Source organism: Manis pentadactyla, chromosome 4 (genome assembly GCF_030020395.1).
Source record: "Manis pentadactyla isolate mManPen7 chromosome 4, mManPen7.hap1, whole genome shotgun sequence".
Lineage (NCBI taxonomy): Eukaryota > Metazoa > Chordata > Mammalia > Pholidota > Manidae > Manis > Manis pentadactyla.
Genome location: NC_080022.1, coordinates 574342 through 593072, shown reverse-complemented (window position 1 = coordinate 593072; position 18731 = coordinate 574342). Strand labels below are relative to the sequence as shown.

General features: G+C 53.0%; 2 protein-coding genes across 2 annotated transcripts in view; one reads left to right on the top strand and one right to left on the bottom strand.

The window, feature by feature from the left end:
- Positions 1-377: 377 nt before the first annotated feature.
- TMEM240 (transmembrane protein 240) lies at positions 378-6129 on the top strand. Its single transcript, XM_036882778.2, has 4 exons — positions 378-631; positions 963-1069; positions 5110-5318; positions 5436-6129. Exons 1-4 carry the CDS (start codon positions 575-577, stop codon positions 5582-5584), a joined length of 522 nt encoding a protein of 173 aa, XP_036738673.1. The 5' UTR covers positions 378-574; the 3' UTR covers positions 5585-6129.
- Positions 6130-6258: 129 nt separating this feature from the next.
- Positions 6259-18731, bottom strand: part of LOC118911005 (ATPase family AAA domain-containing protein 3) — a 29974-nt gene continuing 17501 nt past the window's right edge. Inside the window, exon 16 of the mRNA XM_036882587.2 lies at positions 6259-6966. Within this exon, the coding sequence (XP_036738482.1) occupies positions 6802-6966 (165 nt within the window). The 3' untranslated portion in view covers positions 6259-6801. The remainder of the gene's footprint in view (positions 6967-18731) is intronic.

Genomic DNA, 18731 nt, shown 5'->3' with positions numbered 1-18731 from the left:
TGCGGTGGCTGCCTGGGCTGTGGGTCAGGGGCTGGCTCAGGGACGTGGGGCGGACCCCTACGGGAAGCTGGGGCTGAGGCTGGTATGCACCCTGGGGCGCCCCCGCCTTTGCCGGGCTCCTGCCGTGGGCCTGCGTCCGGCCCTCCGAGTGGCCTCCCCGGCAGCTTGCTCGCGGTCCCGAAGGGGGTCCTTCAGCGGAGAGGGGGGGAAGGGGGCGGGCAGCCGCCCCGGGGCCCCATCGGTCACGGCCGGTCTGGTCTGGTGCGGACCCGGCCCGGGCGGCAGGGCAGGCGGGCCAGGGGGCGGCGCGGCGCGGGGAGCGGGCGGCGCGGCGCGGGGCGGGGCGGGGCGGGAGGAAGGCCGAGGGCGGAGCGGAGCGCGGCGAGCGCGGCGGCCGGCGGCGAGCGACCCCGAAGCGCCGCGTCCCTTGCCCGCCCCGCCCCGCGCCTCCTCCGCGGCCGGCGGAGCGCGGCGGGCTGACCTCTGCGGAGGCAGCGGGGGCCCAGCATCGGGCCGGGGCCGGGGGGGCGCCGGGGCCGGGGGGCGGCGCTCCGGCCCGGCCCGGCCCCGCCCGATGTCCATGAGCGCGAACACCATGATCTTCATGATTCTGGGGGCGTCGATCGTGATGGTGAGCGGAGGGGCTTCCCGCGCGCCCGCGCCGCCTCCCGCGCCCGCGCCCGCGCCGCCTCCCCCACCTCCCGCGCCTTGTTTACCGGCCCGCGCGGCCTGCGCTCCCCCATCCCGGCCTGCGCGCCCCATCCCGGCTCGCGCCCTCCCATCCCGGCCGCACGGGGCCCCCATCCCGGCTGCTCCTCCGTCCCCGGGTGCCCTGCGCGTCCCCATCCCAGACTTCAAGACCCCGTCCCCGGCCTGTGCTCCCCTATCCCCAGAGCACCGGCGCCCCGCCTGGGGTCCCGGCCGGCTGCTCCCCGGCACTGACGGGTCATGGGCTCTTCCAGGCCATCGCGTGCTTGATGGACATGAACGCGCTGCTGGACCGATTCCACAACTACATCCTCCCGCACTTGCGGGGCGAGGACCGCGTCTGCCACTGCAACTGTGGTCGGTGAGTCCGCGCCGGGTGGGGCAAACGCGTGATCACACGTGTGGCGGGGCCACTAGGATGCGGGGGAGCCCCAAGCCCAGGCTGTGGGCTACGCTAGGCCGGTGCGGGAAGGACTGTCCAGTCCCTTCCAGCCCCGGGCTGGCACCTGGGGATTGGCCAACTGGGTTCCAGGAGTGGGGGAGCATGACCAAATCAGTTAGGACCCCCCAGAATGCCTTTAGAGAAAGGGCCCACCAGGGTGATGGGCAGAACGGGCCTCGGGCCTCCTGCTCTGGGGCCTGGAGGCCCGGAGAGCTGCAGCCGAGCCCAGTAGCCCAGGAGGCACCTGGCAAACGGCCGGGCCCACAGAGTATACCACCCTTCCCCTGAGCCCTGCACTGTGCCCATGAACTTTCCTGGGAGCCAGGAACAGGGCAGTATAGAGGGTCAAGGTGGGCAGAACCTACCTTGAGGGACACCTGGCCCAACCCCGCAGAGTACAGAGGAGGAACTGAGGCGAGGGAGGCGGAGCTGCCCAAGGTCACTCAGAGAGGGAGGGGAGAACCCAGGCCCCCTTCACCCGCTGTGTGACCCCCATTCCGTGCACATGTAGTGATGGGGTCTTCCTGGCCATGCATGTTTGTATGTCCACATACGAAATAAATACCTTCTCATGAGATGCGCATATGTGTACCGTCTGTGCATATACATGTGCGTACACATGGCACACGCGCACATTCGCATGCACACCCTCATCCCCTCAGGATACCCTCAGGCTGGGACCGGTGAGAAAGCAGAGGCTTGAGCGGAGAGATGTGCCCAAGGTCACCCAGCTGGGAAGGGACCTGCCCCAGACCTGTGTTCACCCTGCTCTGCTCCAGGGATGTGTACACACACAGTGGGCGTGGGATGTGTGTGAGAGACAGGACCTTTCACGCTGCACTAAGCATGCCACCTGCCTGGGGGTACAGAGCAGTGTAGTGAAGCAGAACATGGGCTTGAGGGCAGGCAGAGATGGGAGCTCCTTGCGTGTGTTGGCCAGGGACCCACAGAGAGCTTGCTGGGTGCCCACATTTCCCCAGAGACCCCTGTGCTCCCACCTGGTGCACGTGACCCAAGGCTAAGGGAAGGCAGGTCAGCACCACTACCTCCTGGGGGCTGTACAGCAGGCCAGTCCTGAGCAATTGGCCCAGACTCAGAGCCCTGCAAACATCTGTGACACACATTTCACGTGTGTGTGTGCTGTTGTATTGTGACCAGCATGTATGTGCCTATCACCTCACACTGGGGGCCTAGCCAGGGAGGCAGGGTGTGTTTTCAGAGTGTATTGCATAGGGTGTCACTTGCAGTGCCCAGAGTACATGCACGGGTAGGTGGGTCTGTGGATGCAGGAAACATGGAGTTCTGCCTGCTGAAGACATGAGTTGCTTCTGCGTGTATGTCCACATATGTGTGCTTTGTACACATCACTACATACAGGATATGTAAATTCAGTGTACAAAGTGTTCTCGTATATTGACAGCATACATGTGTATGCACAGTACACGTATGTGATACAATATACAGTGAAGAGTATGCTCCATGTGGGTATGGCAAATGTGTCTGCAGAGGACAGTTTTGCATATGAGATATCCTTGTATGAATCAGGCACATGCAGCACCACAACAGACTTCACCCATGTATGTACATAATGTGTGCAGAGTAAGCATGCATGCACAAGTGTGCCTGTGGATAGTTTTATAGAGAACATGTATATAAACTAATGCTCCAAAGTGTGTGTGTGCCAGCAGGCAGTGTCTGTGTGCCCATGGCCATGCATATGCCACAGCGCCTGCAGAGAGGATGGCTGTGTGCAAGGCCGAGTGCCTGTGCATCTACGTGTGATATGCATCAGCTCATGCCAGGCAAGTATGCATGTGCACACACGTGGAGCTTGTGGACCTTAGTCCACGGTATACACGCATGTTCTGTGCATGTGGCCAGCGTGTATATACAACATGAAGCATGTGTGGTCCAGGCTGGACACCCGTATGTATACTTCTCGTGGCAACCTGTGTGCACAAGGGAGACCTGAACCCCACCCCCAGGGTCTGATTTGGAAGAAGGAGGAGGGCAAAGGGTAGGGAAGCTGCTACAGATGCCAGCCAGCACTGGGGGCACAGGTCATGACCTCCAACCTCCTGGATCTCCTGAGCCTCCCAGGGTCGCTGGGGCCCAGCCTTGTCCTACTTGCAGGACGCCAAGGGCCATTTCTAGCTCCCTCGGCGACTCGGTCTTTGTGTTTCCTACCTGACCAGCCGTGTCCATGGGTAAGCAGCGGTGGTGCCAAGGCCCAGAGGGCTGGCCAGGGTGGGGACGACCGCGGTGCTGTCAGCCCCCGTGAGGTCCGGTCCGGCCTGGGGTGCCCAAGTGAGGAGGCCTGCTAGCCACTCACGAATAGTGTCCTCTCCTGGGAGACCGGCAGCAGCCACACGTTCTGGGCGGCAATTGGTAGTTTTCTATCCCTTGCTGATTATTGATAATGGCTGCTGATGAACTGTGATGAGTGACAAGACAGTCCTTGCTAAGGGACCAGGGCTGGTGGTCCCTGGTCCAGGGGGGAATGTGGTGGCCGAGGCCACCTGCTGGGATATCACACTCTGGACATGCTCAGCAGGATGGCTCCGGGGGCCCCTGACCCCACAGGGAGGAAGGCCCTCTGTGGCCCCTGCTGTGCAAGGACATCAGCGAGGGAGGGGCAGCGGGGGCCCAGGGTCAGGAAGGGTTTGCGGGGTTTCCATTTTTGAGAAGGTGCCTCTGCGGAGAGCGTGGGGCACGGCCAGCGGCGAGGTTGGGGGAGGGGAGGGGGACCTATCTGGGCTGAAGCCTCCGTGTAGGTGTTGACATCTAACTGAGGGGAAGATGGAAAAAGAAGGCTTGGGGAGGGAGGAGCTATTTTTAGGTGTGAGTTTGAGGTGTCTGTAGTTCCCACGTGGAGACACCACGCAGGCAGCTGGAGCTCAGAACAGACGTGGAAGGTGGTGGGGACATCGGGGAGTGGGAGGGGAATTAGAGGCCAGCAGAGGGGCCCCGGGAGGAGGGGGGCCAGGAGAGGCAGTCCCTGCACTGCCAGGCAGAGAGGGGGCCACAGCCTGGGCGCAGCGGCCTGCACGGACTCCCAGCACCTTGGGCCGTCAGTGCCAGCGCTTCCCCCGGGCTCTCCTGCTGGTCGGGGTGGCGGGGGGTAGCCCCAAGTCTGTTGCCCTGGGTGTGGGTCTCCTGGGGAAGGCCACTCCGTCCTGGGTCACGGGGCCCAGAGGGCTTCCTGGAGGAGAAGGGGATCCAGGCAGGCGTAAGGCCGGAGGAGTCTTGTGGCACGGTGCGGTGTGGCCCTCAGAGGCCGCGAGGGCCTGGGGTTCAGAGGCCCGAGCCTGGACAGCCCAGGGAGGGGCTGGGGGGCATGGCACAGGCCTTGGTGGGCGCTGGGTCACGGGCGGGCAGGGGCTGCGGTCCAGCGGCCCTGGACGGCTGGAACATGGCCCATCCCGGAGCAGTAGAGCGGGTGGCAGAAGGGCAGGTCTGTGTGGGGCGGGATAAGGGGCATCCCCAGGAGGGCGGGTGAGAGGCTGGGGCGCCGGGCCGCGCGTCCCGGGCCTCCGGCACAGAGGGTCGGGCTGGGGAGCTGAAGAAGGGCGAGGCGGCCCGAGCGGGGCTGACCCCGCCTGCTTTCCGTGGGGGCGGAGCTAAGCGAGGGAGCGGCCACAGGGGTGGTCCCCGAGAAGCTGGAAGGGCCCTCTGTGGGCGCAGCCCCGTCACCCCGTGTCCGGCCGTGCGCTGCGACCCCGCCGTCACCCTGGAACGGCTCGTCCACCTGCACCGTGGTCCGTGGCCCCGTCAGGGAGTCGGCGCCCCCAGGCCCGGCGGAGGGGGCGGGAGCCTGGCTGGGCAGACGCACCCCTGCCCCTGGCGGCTGCCCCTTGGCCACGGGCCCCGCCTTCTCCCAGCTCCGGGCTCCCGCCAGGCGGCCCCTCCCGACCTCGGCGCCGCACACGGGCGAACGGGTGCCCCGCCCTGCCCCCCAGGCACCACGTCCACTACGTGATCCCGTACGACGGGGACCAGTCGGTGGTGGACGCCTCCGAGAACTACTTCGTGACAGACAACGTCACCAAGCAGGAGATCGACCTCATGCTGGGGCTGCTGCTCGGCTTCTGCATCAGCTGGTTCCTGGTGTGGATGGATGGCGTCCTGCACTGCGCGGTGCGCGCCTGGAGGGCCGGCCGGCGCTACGGTGAGTGGGGGAGTGGGGGACGGGCGGCCCGCCGCCCCGCCCCGCCCCCGCCCCGCCCCCCGGCCTGCCTCTGCCCGGCCCCGCCCCTGCCCGCCTGACCGTGCCCCACGCCCGCAGACGGCTCGTGGACCTGGCTGCCCAAGCTATGCAGTCTGCGGGAGCTGGGCCGGCGGCCGCACAGGCCCTTCGAGGAGGCGGCCGGGAACATGGTGCACGTGAAGCAGAAACTCTACCACAACGGCCACCCGAGCCCGCGGCACCTGTGAGCCATGCGCAGGACTCGCGGGCCGCCGGCCACGCGCCCACGCACACGGGACTGGACGGCCGCCCCGGGCTAGGGCGCCCGCGGCCGCCGGGCGTGTCCAGCGGAAGGTGCTGTCTCTTCTTTTTATAAAGGGGGTCGGGTGGGGCCGGGAGGGGCTGCGGGGGCCCCGGGGCTGCAGGCGGGGGCGAGGCACCCGGGTCCACCCGCTCGTCCCGCGTCCTGAGTGCCGCCTGCGCCGGGCCCGCGCCTGTGACTTAAAGCCGCCAGTTCCCTGTGCGCCCGTCTTCTCTGCGTGACCGCGGACCACTGGGCCGGCTCCGTCGGAGGGTAGTGAGGCCGGGAAAGGGGCCCCCGGCCACGCCCGTCTGCACACGGGAGCATGTGCATGGGCCGTGTGCGTCCGCGGGCCGCAGTGGGGGGGGGGGGGGCAGGGTGCAGGGGGTCCAGGGGAAGCCCTTGCCCAGCAGCAATAAGGTCCCTGAGCCCTTCGGCGTGGCAAGTGTGGCCACCCTACCCAGGGCATCCCCGGTCGGGCGCCTCACTGTGACCCCCCTATCCCTGCTGGTCAGTAAATTCTCCAGAAAGCTCCAACCTCTGCATCTTCTTTCACCTCTGACCCCATGACCCTTTCGAGCCCCTGCACCCCACATCATCCATGAGATAGACACCATAAGGTGTTTCGTTCATAGTTTTTATTAGATACTGGATAAAAAGACCCCACTCCAGTGGAAAGCTGTGGTTCTTCTGGGCCAGGGTTCTCTCCCAGCACCGGTCTGCCCTGGCCAGGTGACCAGCTGGTCTCAGGCCTGAGGTGCTCAATAGTTCTCGGCCCCTGGGTTTGTCAAAAAGTGTGTGGGCACCTCCCTGTCCTGAGTAGTGATGGATGACGCTGGCCAGCAGCACAGGCCTGGGTGAGACCAGGCCCCACCATACCAGCCCACGACTGCTGGGCACAGCAGCTCAGCCACTGTCTCTGGGCACAGAGTAGTGCCTTCTCTTCATTTCTGGGCCTGGCCTGACCTTCCCCAGCCAGCCCCACAGCCTGGAGGGGGCAGACTGGGGGACCAAGGAACCAGGCCCACTGCCGCAGCTGTCCTGGCTGAGGCCTGCAGTGCTGCCCCAACTCTGACTAGAGAAGTGTTCAAAATGCTGGGGAGGTGGGCAGTCACCAGGAGACACGGGAACCCCTGCCAGGTCAGCAAGCCCAGGTGCCCAGGCTCACTGGGCCTGTGTCCTGGGGGGCAGGGGCTGGCCACCCTCGGACCCATCACCCTCTGCCTGCAGCCACTGCATCTTCTGCCGGTGTTGCTGAATGGCGTCCTGCACCCGAGCATCCATCATGGCCTCGGTGAGGACCCCGTCCTCAGAGGTGTATGCCATGGCCTAGCAGGGAAAAAGGGCATCGGAGGGGCTGCTGCACGGGACACAGGTCTCCCAGCCAGGGACACCCAGAGCCTCCAGCACCAGGCGGAGCCTCCAGGAACCACCCACCGTGCAGGCAACAGCCTGAATCGGGGCCAAGGCAGCCTGGCCAGCCTGACCCTTGCTGCTGCTTGCACCCCACCCAAGAGCTGTCTCTTGGAGAAGCCCTCCAGAATCGGAAGGCCTCCTGCAGGGTAGGGTTGGGGAAGGGTAGCTACCACCACCCACAGGCCTGTGCTCCCCCTCAGGAGCCTGGCCTGCCAGCAGAACATACATGCCAACATGCTAGTGGCACACACATGCTCACAGGTGAACCTATGGCCCAGAGCAGCAGCCATGCCTCGGCACCAGCCCTGCCTGCGTCCCCAGCTGGCACCAGCGCTGCCTTCTTGCTCCACTGAGTTTCTCAATGACTTTCTAAAATTAGAAAGCTCAAGGCCAGCCATCAGGAAGCAGCCCAGCCCCCACCACAGATCCAGAGGGTCCTGCTTCCTGGACCGCAGAGCTGCCTTGGAGTGCAGAGCAGGACCACAGTGGGCTACCAGGGGCAGGTCCTTTTTGACATGGGTGGAGGGCAGGGCCCCCAGGCAGAGATCTCCCCAGAAGCTTCTGATGAGGTCAGAGTGGCCCCACATGCTGAGCAACTTTAGTCTACCACCACCTGCCTTGCAGGCCCACACTGTCTATACAGCCCCAGCAGCATGGGCAGCTAAGAGCCAGCCACTGCCCAGGACTCCCCAGCACCAGACCTGGCCAGGCATATACATGGGACCAAAGTTTTGCTCATCAGGCCCCAGTGCGGTCCCCAGCACCCCAGCCACCAGGCTGCCACCCCTCCCAGATATCCCACTGCCCACCTGCTTCCCATCCCCCAGCCTGTGGGCTGACGGAGCCTGCTGTGAGGACACTGGGTGTCCAAGCAGGGGCCTGAGCCAGCCCTCCTGCATCTCCACCTGCCCAAGTGGCCTCAGCCCATGGAAGCCTTGGGAGCAGCCACCATCTAAGATGACCAGCTGCTCTGTTCACATAGGCTGGGCTCATTCCTGGGACACAGCTATCCTCAGGACCTGAGCAAGGCTGCGGAGAGAAGGGGCTGACCCCAAAGCCTCCTTCGAGGAGCACCCGGGCTCTGAGAAAGAGCAGAGGAAGAGAGGTAGAGGTGGGTGGACACCCCGAGGGGAGCACTCCAGCCCAAGGGCCCACACCAGGGCCTGGGAGCAGCAGGAGGCTTCCCTGGGGGGAGGGCAGGAGGGGTGTAGCTGCTCCAGAATCCCAGAGCATCTGAGCAGACGTTCACCCAGGGGTCTGGACCTCCACTGAAGCAGGGCTGGCTGGGGTACTTCCAGGTAAAGAGTAAATGAGGGAACAGGGATGGTCAGGACTTCACCACAGGGAAGCCTGGCGGGCACCACCTTAACCCACTGTCTCAGGTCACCACGATGACATCATCTGAATGCCGAGTACCCCCGACAGGACATGACCAGAAGAGCACCTCATCTCTGGGTCTCCTCCACAAACCCACAATTCCTATCATGAGAAAGACATCAAACAAACCCAATGAACAACATCCTATCTGACACTTGAACATCACTCCATCAAAAACAAGGGCCACCTGAGGAAATGTCACAGCCCAGAGGGGCCTGTGGAGATGGGGCCACGTGTGATGGGGCATTCTGGGTGGGGTCCCAGAGAAGATCAGTCCAGGGTGGGGCCAAAAGGGATGTGGTCCACATGCCTCGTGAAGAGACAGTCACAACACGGCGAGGGCGTGAGGTGCACAAGACCGTGAACCTGAAATTACTGAAAAATAAAGAAGTTCTTAAAAAGAGACATACCCTGTACCTGACAGCTTCACTGGTAAATTCTACCAAATGTTTAAAGAACTGACAACAATCTCTCTCAAACTCTTCAAAAAAAATGAAGAGGAGGGAAACTTCCCAACTCTTATATGAGGCAAAACCCTTGACACCAAAGCCAGATGAAAACTACAGACCAACATCCCCATGAATAGGGTACAACCTCGTCAACAACACACCTCCAAACCAAACTGGGTGGCATATCAAAAGGATTACACACCATGACCAAGGGGGATTTACTCATGGAATGCAAGGATGGTTCAACACAGGAAGATCGACAAGCGTAACACATCACATCAACATAACGAAGGACAAAAACTATGTAGCATCTCACTTGATGATTTGGCAAAATCTAATGCCTTTTCCTGATGAAAACAATAAACCAGGAATAGAAGGAAATTTCTCAACACGACAAAAGGCCATACATGAAAAACCCACAGCAAACATCAATGGTGAAAGGCTGAAAGTTTTTCTACTAAAATCATGAACAAGACAAGGACGCCCGCATTTTCCACTTCAGCTCAAAAAGTACTGGGAGTCCTCACCAGAGCAGTTAGGTAAGAAAGAGAAATTAAAAGGCATCCAAATTGGAAAAGAAGTAAAATTCTGCTTGCAGGTTGTGTGATAGTAGTACACCCTACAGATTCCCCACAAAATTGTTAAAAATAAATTCAGCAAACTAGCAGGATACGAAATTAACACACAAAACTCATTTGTGTTTCTACATAACAATCAGCAATCCTGAAAATAAATTAAGAAAACAATCCTAAAGCATAAAAATATTTATTAGTAATTAACCAAGGAGGTGAAACACTTGTACACTGAAAACTACAAAAGTTACTGAAAGAAATTAAGAATGACACCAAAATACAGAAAGATATCCATGTTCATAGACTGGAACACTAAATATTGTTGTGATTTCATTACTACCCAAAACAATCTACAGATTTAATGCAAATCCTATCAAAATTACAATGTTGTTTTTTGCAGAGATAAAGCCACCCTGAAATTCATGTAGAATCTCAAGGGACCCCAAATAGCCAAAGCAATCTTGAATAAAATAAAGGGGGAGGACTCAAACTTTCTGATTTAAAACCTGTTACAAAGTGACAAGGGTCAGACTTGTGTGGTGCTGGTTTTCAGCTTAAAGATGGTGGTGTGACAAGTGAGACAGAAACTTCCTCCTAAAACCACATATAACATGAAAATATAGCAAATACAACTAATCGTGGAAGAGGGACAGGAAAGAAGACTGTGACAGACTGCCTACCTCTGGGGAACAGAGCAGACCTCACGGAAAAGGGTAAAGTATAAAATCCGTTGGAACCCAAGCCCTTCCCCCACCCCAGCCCAATGGCGGGAGGAAGAGACACAGACCTGGGAGGGAGTGGAGGCCTGGGATTGCTGAACACCCAGCCCTGGAGATCCGCTCTGGGAGCACGAACCTGCATTGCATGGTGCTCTGGAGATGAGTGGGGTTGGAAAGCTAAGACAGGCAGAGTACTCAGACTGAGATTCCAGCTGCTTGTGGAGAACAGGTACCCACAACTGGCCACTATGGGACAAAAGAAAGGCAGGCACTCTGACAGACTCCCCAACAGCAAGAGGGCTGCTAAAGGGACAAAGATTGCACAGAACTTGCTCCTCAAGAGAAAGGAGGGGTGGACAAAATCTTCCTGGCCCACTCAGCCCAGCAGGTTGGGAACTTTCGGGACCTTCAGGTGTTCCATCCCCCTGGCTGGCAATGCAGCCCCGAGGCCCCCCACTGAGGTATGCAGACTGCCACTCCTTCCTCCTGACTGGCACCGGCTCACAAACCTGCTAACCCCACCAAAGTGCCAGGCCAGCCAGAGGGAGGCCCCATCTACAGCAGTGACAGGGGCATGGCACAGAAGCTCCTCCCTGTTCACGTGTCCCACTGGCCCTGGCAGTGGAGGCAGGTGCTGCAGCCAGGAAGCTGGAAAGAGCTCTTTCTTCCTGGAGGGCGCCAGCGCTGCACAGTAGCAGCCCCCACCATTGCTCCAGGGGCTGAGCAGCTCCAAAGAGTACAGCTTCTGGGCACTAGAGGGCACCACCTACACAAAGTTATTCCAAATTATTCATTAGAAATATGAAACATCAAAAGAACCTGATACAAACCAAAATCCCCCAAAAAACAGAAAGAGAACCAAGTGAAACTGAAATCACCAATCTTCCTGACAAAGATTTGAAAATAAAAATCATAAACATGCTCATGGAGCTCCGTAAAAATATTCATACCTCAGGGAGGACTTCAAGAAAGTGATAGAAACTTTGAAAAATACAGTATCCAAAATGACACATACAATGGAGATATTTAAAAGCAGATTAGATGAGGTAGAGGAGATGGTAAAAGAAATAGAAATTAGAGAAGAGGAATACAATGAAGCTGAGGCACAGAGAGAAAAAAGGATCTCTAGGAATTAAAGAATATTAAGAGAACTGTGTGACCAATCCAAATAGAACAATATTCGCATTATAGGGATACCAGAAGAAGAAGAGAGACAAAGAGGGGTAGAAAGTGTCTTTGAGGAAATAATTGCTGAAAAAATCCCCAGTCTGGGGAAGGACATAGTCTCTCAGGCCATGGAGGTGCACGGATCTTCCAACACAAGGGACCCAAGGAGGACAACACCAAGACATAAAATAATTAAAATGGCAAAGGTCAAGGATAAGGACAGAGTATTAAATGCAGCCAAAGCGAGAAAAAAGGTCACCTACAAAGGAAAACCCATCAGGCTATCATCAGACTTCTCAGCAGAAACCTTACAGGCCAGAAGGGAGTGGCATGATATATTTAATGCAATGAAACAGAAGGGCCCACAAGAGACTAACTTCAAACCCAAAGACATACACAGACTGAAAGTGAAGGAATGGAAAAAGATATTCCATGCAAATAATAGGGAGAAAAAAGCAGGAGTTGCAGTACTTGTATAGGACAAAATAGACTTCAAAACAAAGAAAGTAACGAGACAAAGAAGGACATTACATAATGATAAAAGGGTCATAACCCCCTTTATATAAGAGTATATAACTACTATAAATATCTATGTACCCAACATAGGAGCACCTACATATGTGAAACAATGACTAACAGAATTAAATGGGGAAATAGAATGCAATGCATTCATTTTAGGAGACTTCAACACACCACTCACTCCAAAGGACAGATCAACCAGACAGAAAATAAGGAGGCAGAGGAACTGAACAACACACTAGAACAGATGGACCTAACAGATACCTACAGAACACTCCACCCAAGAGCAGCAGGATACACATTCTTCTCAAGTGCACACAGAACATTTTCAAAAATAGATCATATGTAAAGATACTCCACAACACTAATTATCAGAGAAATGCAAATTAAAACCACAATGAGATATCACCTCACACCAGTTAGGATGGCCAGCATCAAAAAGTCTAAGAACAATAAATGCTGGCAAGGATGCGGAGAAAGGGGAACCCTCCTATACTGTTGGTGGGAATGTAAACTAGTTCAACCATTATGGAAAGCAATATAGAGGTTCCTCAAAAAACTAAAAATAGAACTACCATTTGACCTGAGAATTCCACTCCTAGGAATTTACCCGAAGAAAGCAAGATCACAGATTCAAAAAGACTTATGCACCCCTGTGTTTATAGCAGCACTATTTACAATAGCCAAGAAATGGAAGCAACCTAAGTGTCCATCAGTTGATGAATGGATAAAGAAGATGTGTATATATACACAATGGAATACTATTCAGCCATAAGAAAGAAACAAATCCAAACATTTGCAACAACATGCATGGAGCTAGAGGATATTATGCTCAGTGAAATAAGCCAGGTGGAGAAAGACAAGTACCAAATGATTTCCCTCATTTGTGGAGTATAAAAATGAAGCAAAACTCAAGGAGCAAAATAGCACAGACTCACAGACTCCAAGAAGGGACTAGTTGTTACCAAAGGGGAGGGGTGGGAGAGGGCGGGAGGGGAGAGAGGGAGAAGGGGATTTTGGAGTATTATGATTGGTGCACATGGTGTCTGTGGGGTCACAGGGAAGATAGTGTAGCTCAGAGAAGATAGGGACTTTGTGGCATCTTACTACCCTGATGGACAGTGACTGCAATAGGGTATAGTGGGGGGACTCAATAATAAGGGAGAATGTAATAACCACATTGTTTTTCTTGTGAAACCTTCAAAAAAGTATATATTAATGATACCTTAATAAAAAATAAAAATAAAAAGTAAAAAAAAAAAAAGAATAGATCATATACTAGGCCACAAAACAGCCTCAGTAAATTCAAAAGGATTGAAATAGTACCAACCAGCTTCTCAGACCACAAAGGTATGCAACTAGAAATGAATTATGCAAAGAAAACAAAAAAAGCCCACAAACATGTGGAGGCTTAACAACATGCTCCTAAATGACCAATGGATCAATGACCAAATAAAAAAAGAGATCAAACAATATATGGAGATAAATGACAACAATAATTCAACATACACAAAATCTGTGGGAGGCAGCAAATGCCGTGCTAAGGGGGAAGTATATTGCAATACAGGCCTATCTCAGGAAAGAAGAACAATCCCAGATGAACAGTCTAACCTCATAATGAAACTAGAAAAAGAGGAACAAATGAGGCCAAAAGTCAGTAGAAGGAGGAACATAATAAAGATTAGAGCAGAAATAAAATAGAGGAGAATAAAACAATAGTAAAAATCAATGAAACCAGGAGCTGGTTCTTCGAGAAAATAAACAAAATAGATAGACCCCTAGCCAGATTTATCAAGAAAAAAAGAGAAATCTACACACATAAACAGAATCAGAAATGAGGAAGGAAAAATCATTACAGACACCATAGAAATACAAAGAATTATTAGAGAATACTATGAAAAGTTATATGCTAATAAACTGGATAACCTAGAAGAAATGGAAAACTTTCTAGAAAAATACAACCTTCCAAGGTGGCCCAGGAAGAAACAGAAAATCTAAACAAACCAAATACCAGCAGTTAAGTTGAGTCAGTAATCAAAAAACTACCCAAGAACGAAACGAAAGTCCTATACCAGATGGCTTCACCACTGAATTTTATCAGACATTTAGAGAAGACATAATACCCATCCTCCTTAACATTTTCCAAAAAACAGAAGAGGAGGGAATACTTCCAAATGCATACTACGAGGCCAGCATCACTCTAATACCAAAACCAGGCAAAGACCCCACACAAAAAAATTGCAGACCAATATCTGATGAACATAGATGCAGAAATACTCAACAAAATATGAGCAAACCGAATTAAAAAATATATCAAAAGGATCATACACCATGATCAAGTGGGATTTATCCCAGGAATGCAAGGATGGTACAACATTTGAACATCCATCAACATCATCCACCACATCAACAAAAAGGACAAAAACCACATGATCATCTCCATAGATGCTGAAAAAGCATTCGACAAAATTCAACATCCATTCATGATAAAAACTCTCAACAAAATGGGAATAGAGGGCAAGTACCTCAACATAATAAAGGCCATATATGACAAACCCACAGCCAACATCATACTTAACAGTGAAAAGCTTTCAGATTTTCCTCTAAGAGAACAAGACAAGGATGACCACCCTCCCCATTTTTATTCAATACAGCCCTGGACGTCCCAGCCACGGCAATCAGACAACACAAAGAAATAGAAGGCATCCAGATTGGTAAGGAAGAAGTTAAACTGTCACTGTTTGCAGATGACATGATATTATACATAAGAAATCCTACAGAATGCACCCCAAAACTACTAGAATAACTAGTTCTATTAAGCAATAACTAGTATGAATTCAGCAAAGTTGCAGGATACAAAATTAATACACAGAAATCTGCTGCATTCCTATACACTAATGAAGAACTAGCAGAAAAAGAAACCAGGAAAACAATTCCATTCACAATCATCAAAAAGAAAAAAGTACCTAGGAATAAACCTAACCAAGGAAGTGAAAGACCTGTACTCTGAAAACTACAAGACACTCATGACAGAAATTAAAGAAAACACCAATAAATGGAAATACATCCCATGCTCATGAAGAATTAACTGTCAAAATGGCCATCCTTCCTAAAGTAATCTACATATTCAATGCAATCCCTAACAGAATACCAACAGCATTCTTCAATGAACTAGAACAAATAGTTCTAAAATTTATATAGAACCACAAAAGACCCCTGATATCCAAAGCAATCCTGAGAAGAATGAATAAAGCTGGGGGAATTACTCTCCCCAATTTCAAGCTCTACTACAAAGCCACAGTAATCAAGACAATTTGGTACTGGCACAAGAACAGACCCATAGACCAGTGGAACAGAATGGAGAGCCCAGCTATAAACCCAAGCATGTATGCTCAATTAATATATGATAAAGGAGCCATGAACATACAATGGGGGAAATGACAGCCTCTTCAACAGCTGGTGTTGGCAAAACTGGACAGCTACATGCAAGAGATGAAACTGGATCACTGTCTAACCCCATACCCAAAAGTAAACTTGAAATGTATCAAAGACCTGAATGTAAGTCATGAAACCATAAAACTCTTAGAAGAAAACATAGGCAAAATTATCTTGAAAATAAACATGAGCAACTTTTCTCTGAACACATCTCTTCAGGCAAGGGAAACAAAAGCAAAAATGAACAAATGGGACTACATCAAACTAAAAAGCTTGTGTACAACAAAGGACACCATCAGCAGAACAGAAATGCATCCTACAGTATGGGAGAATGTATTCATAAATGACATATCCAACAAGGGGTTAACATCCAAAATATATAAAGAACTCACACACCTCAGCACCCTAAAAGCAAATAACCCAATCAAAAAATGGACGGAGGATATGAACAGACATTTCTCCAAAGAAGAAATTCAGTTGGCCAACAGGCACATAAAAAGATGCTCCTCATCACTAATTATCAGGGAAATGCAAATTAAAAGCACAATGAGGTATCACCTCACATCAGTTAGGTGGCCACCATACAAAAGACAAACAACAACAAATGCTGGCAAGATGCAGAGAAAAGGGAACCCTCCTACACTGCTGGTGGAAATGTAAATCAGTGCAACCACTGTGGAAAGCAGTATGGAGGTTCCTCAGAAAACCCAAAATAGAAATACCATTTGACCCAGGAATTCCACTCGTAGGAATTTACCCTAAGAGTGCAGGAGCCCAGTTTGAAAGAGACAGATGCACCCCTATGTTTATCGCAGCACTATTTACCGTAGCCAAGAAATGGAAGCAACCTAAGTGTCCATCAGGAGATGAAGGGATCAAGAAGAGGTGGTGCATATACACAATGGAATATTATTCGGCCATAAGAAGAAAACAAATCCTACCATTTGCAACATGGATGGAGCTAGAGGGTATTATGCTCAGTGAAATATGACAGGCGGAGAAAGACAAGTACCAAATGATTTCACTCATTTGTTGAGTATAACAACAAAGCAAAACTGAAGGAACAAAACAGCAGCAGACTCACAGACTCCAAGAAGGGACTAGTGGTTACCAAAGGGAAGGGGGTACAGCGGGGCTGGTGGGGAGGGAGGGAGAAGGGGATTCAGGGGTATTATGATTAGCACACATAATGTAGAGGGTGGGGAAGGAAGTATAGCACAGAGAAGGCAAGCAGTGACTCTGGCATCTTCGTACGCTGATGGACAGTGACTGGAAGGGCTTGTGGGGGGGACACAGTAACAATGGTGGATGTAGTAAATACAGTGTTGCTCATGTGAAACCTTCGTAAGAGTGGTTCAATGACACCTTAATAAAAAAAATTGTGTGGTGCTGGCATAAAGACAGACAGACAGACCGACGGAACAGAATCGAGGGTCCAGAAACAAATCCTTCAACACATGCTTGACTGATTTTTGACAACGAAGCCAATGCCATTCAGTGGGGAAAGGCAGTCTTTTTCACAAGTGGTGCTGGAAAACTGGAAGTTCACATTCAAAAGAATGAATTTGGACCCTTACCTCACACCACAAACCAAAAGTAACTCAAAATGGATCAAATACCTAAGCATAAAACTTCACTCTATAAAACTCAGAAGAAAACATAAAAGGCTTCCTGATACTGGGTTTAGCGGTGATTTCTTGGCTATGACACTAAAAGCACAGGTGGGAAAAAAAAATTGGGCTTTATCAAAATTAAAAACTTTTGTGCATTAAAGGACAATATCAATAGAGAGTAAAAAAAGGTAACCTACAGATGGGAGAAATTATTTGCAAGTCACTTTTCTGATAGAGTTAATATCCAGAATAAAGAACTCCTACAATTTCACCACAAAAAAAATCAAACACCCAAGTAAAAAATGAGACAAGGACTTGAACAGACCTTTCTCCAAGGTAACACACAGATGGACAATAAGCACATGACAAGATGCTCCACATCACTAACTGTTGGGGAAATGATTTCAAATCACAGCAAGAACTACCTCACACCATGTATCAGGATGTCTACGATCCCAAAATCAGGAAACAGCAAGTGTTGACAAGGGTGTGGAGGAGCTGGGAGTCCTTGCACACTGCTGCTGGGAGTGTGCAATGGAGCGGTGCATGGGAAATGCTTTGGCAGTTTCCCAAGTTAAACACAATTATCATATGATCAAATAATCCCATTTTTGGGTAGACAAAGGGATTAAAAGCAGGGTCTCAACAGCATGATGCACAGTCACTAAGAGGTGGGAGTGACCCATGTTTCCACGGACAGATGGTGGTGAGCCACATGTGGTCCGTCCACACGGGGTGTGATGCAGCCTGAGAAAGGAGGGGCGCTCTGCCCCAGCTGCAGTGGGGGGGGACCCTGAGGACACGGGGCAGGGAGCCAGGCACAGAAAAACAAATCTGTGAGACCCAGTCACAGGCCGTCCCCAGGGGAGTCACATCCAGAGAGACAGAGGACAAGGGGGCCGGCTGGGAGCTGGGGTTTGCTGGGGACAGAGGGTCAGTGTGGGGAGATGGAAAGTTCCAGAGACGGGCAGTGGGGATGCTGCACAACTGGGAATGAGCTGGATGCCCGAGCTGTGCACCTGACGACGGCCCCGGTGGTAAATTCCTAGTGATGCACAGTGACAAACAATTGTGCTGGGATGGAAGCCGCAGCAGGTCCACACAGTGCTGGCAGGGGCTTCAGAGAGCAAGCGCCCGAGTGCCCGGGGAGGGCAGGAAGGCAGGAGCAGCCATGGCAAGCCAGCCCTGGGTACCCGGGCCCCTCCCTCCCCACCAGCCTGGAGAACTAATGGACACGACTCGGGTCAAAGCAGCCCGTCTGGCACGTGTACACACCCTGGTGAGGACCAGACCCCAGGGGGACACTCTGCAGAGACTGCATCCCACACTCCTGGGTCTGACAAGCCTGGTGTCCCCGAGCTGGGCAGGCCTGTCCCCTGGCTTGGCCAATGAGAGCTGAGGAGGATAGGTGTGGTGGGCCTTAGTGTGGACGCTGAGAGCCAGGGTGAGCCCCCACTGGGGCTCCAAATTCATATGCTGAAGCCTTAACTCCCAGGGCAGCTGTATGTTGAGATGGGCCCCTAAAGGTGGTCAGGGACGGGTGAGGGCGGGTCCTGACCCCCCAGGACAGGGTCCCTAGAGGGAGGCCCCAGAGCCGTCTCTGCCGCATGAGGACGCAGCGAGGCGGCAGTCTGCACACCATGAGGCGGGCCCTTCCAGGACCCCAGAATGCTGGCCCGTAGCACTGCTAGCCATTCAGGACAGGACAGGCTGTTCTCCACTCTGGCTGTAGAACAGCCACCCTCACAAAGCTTGGGTCGCAAGTGAGGGTGGCCTGCAGTAGAGCCCCCAGCTGCCCACGCAGGGCCGTTTCTTGCAGAAGCACAA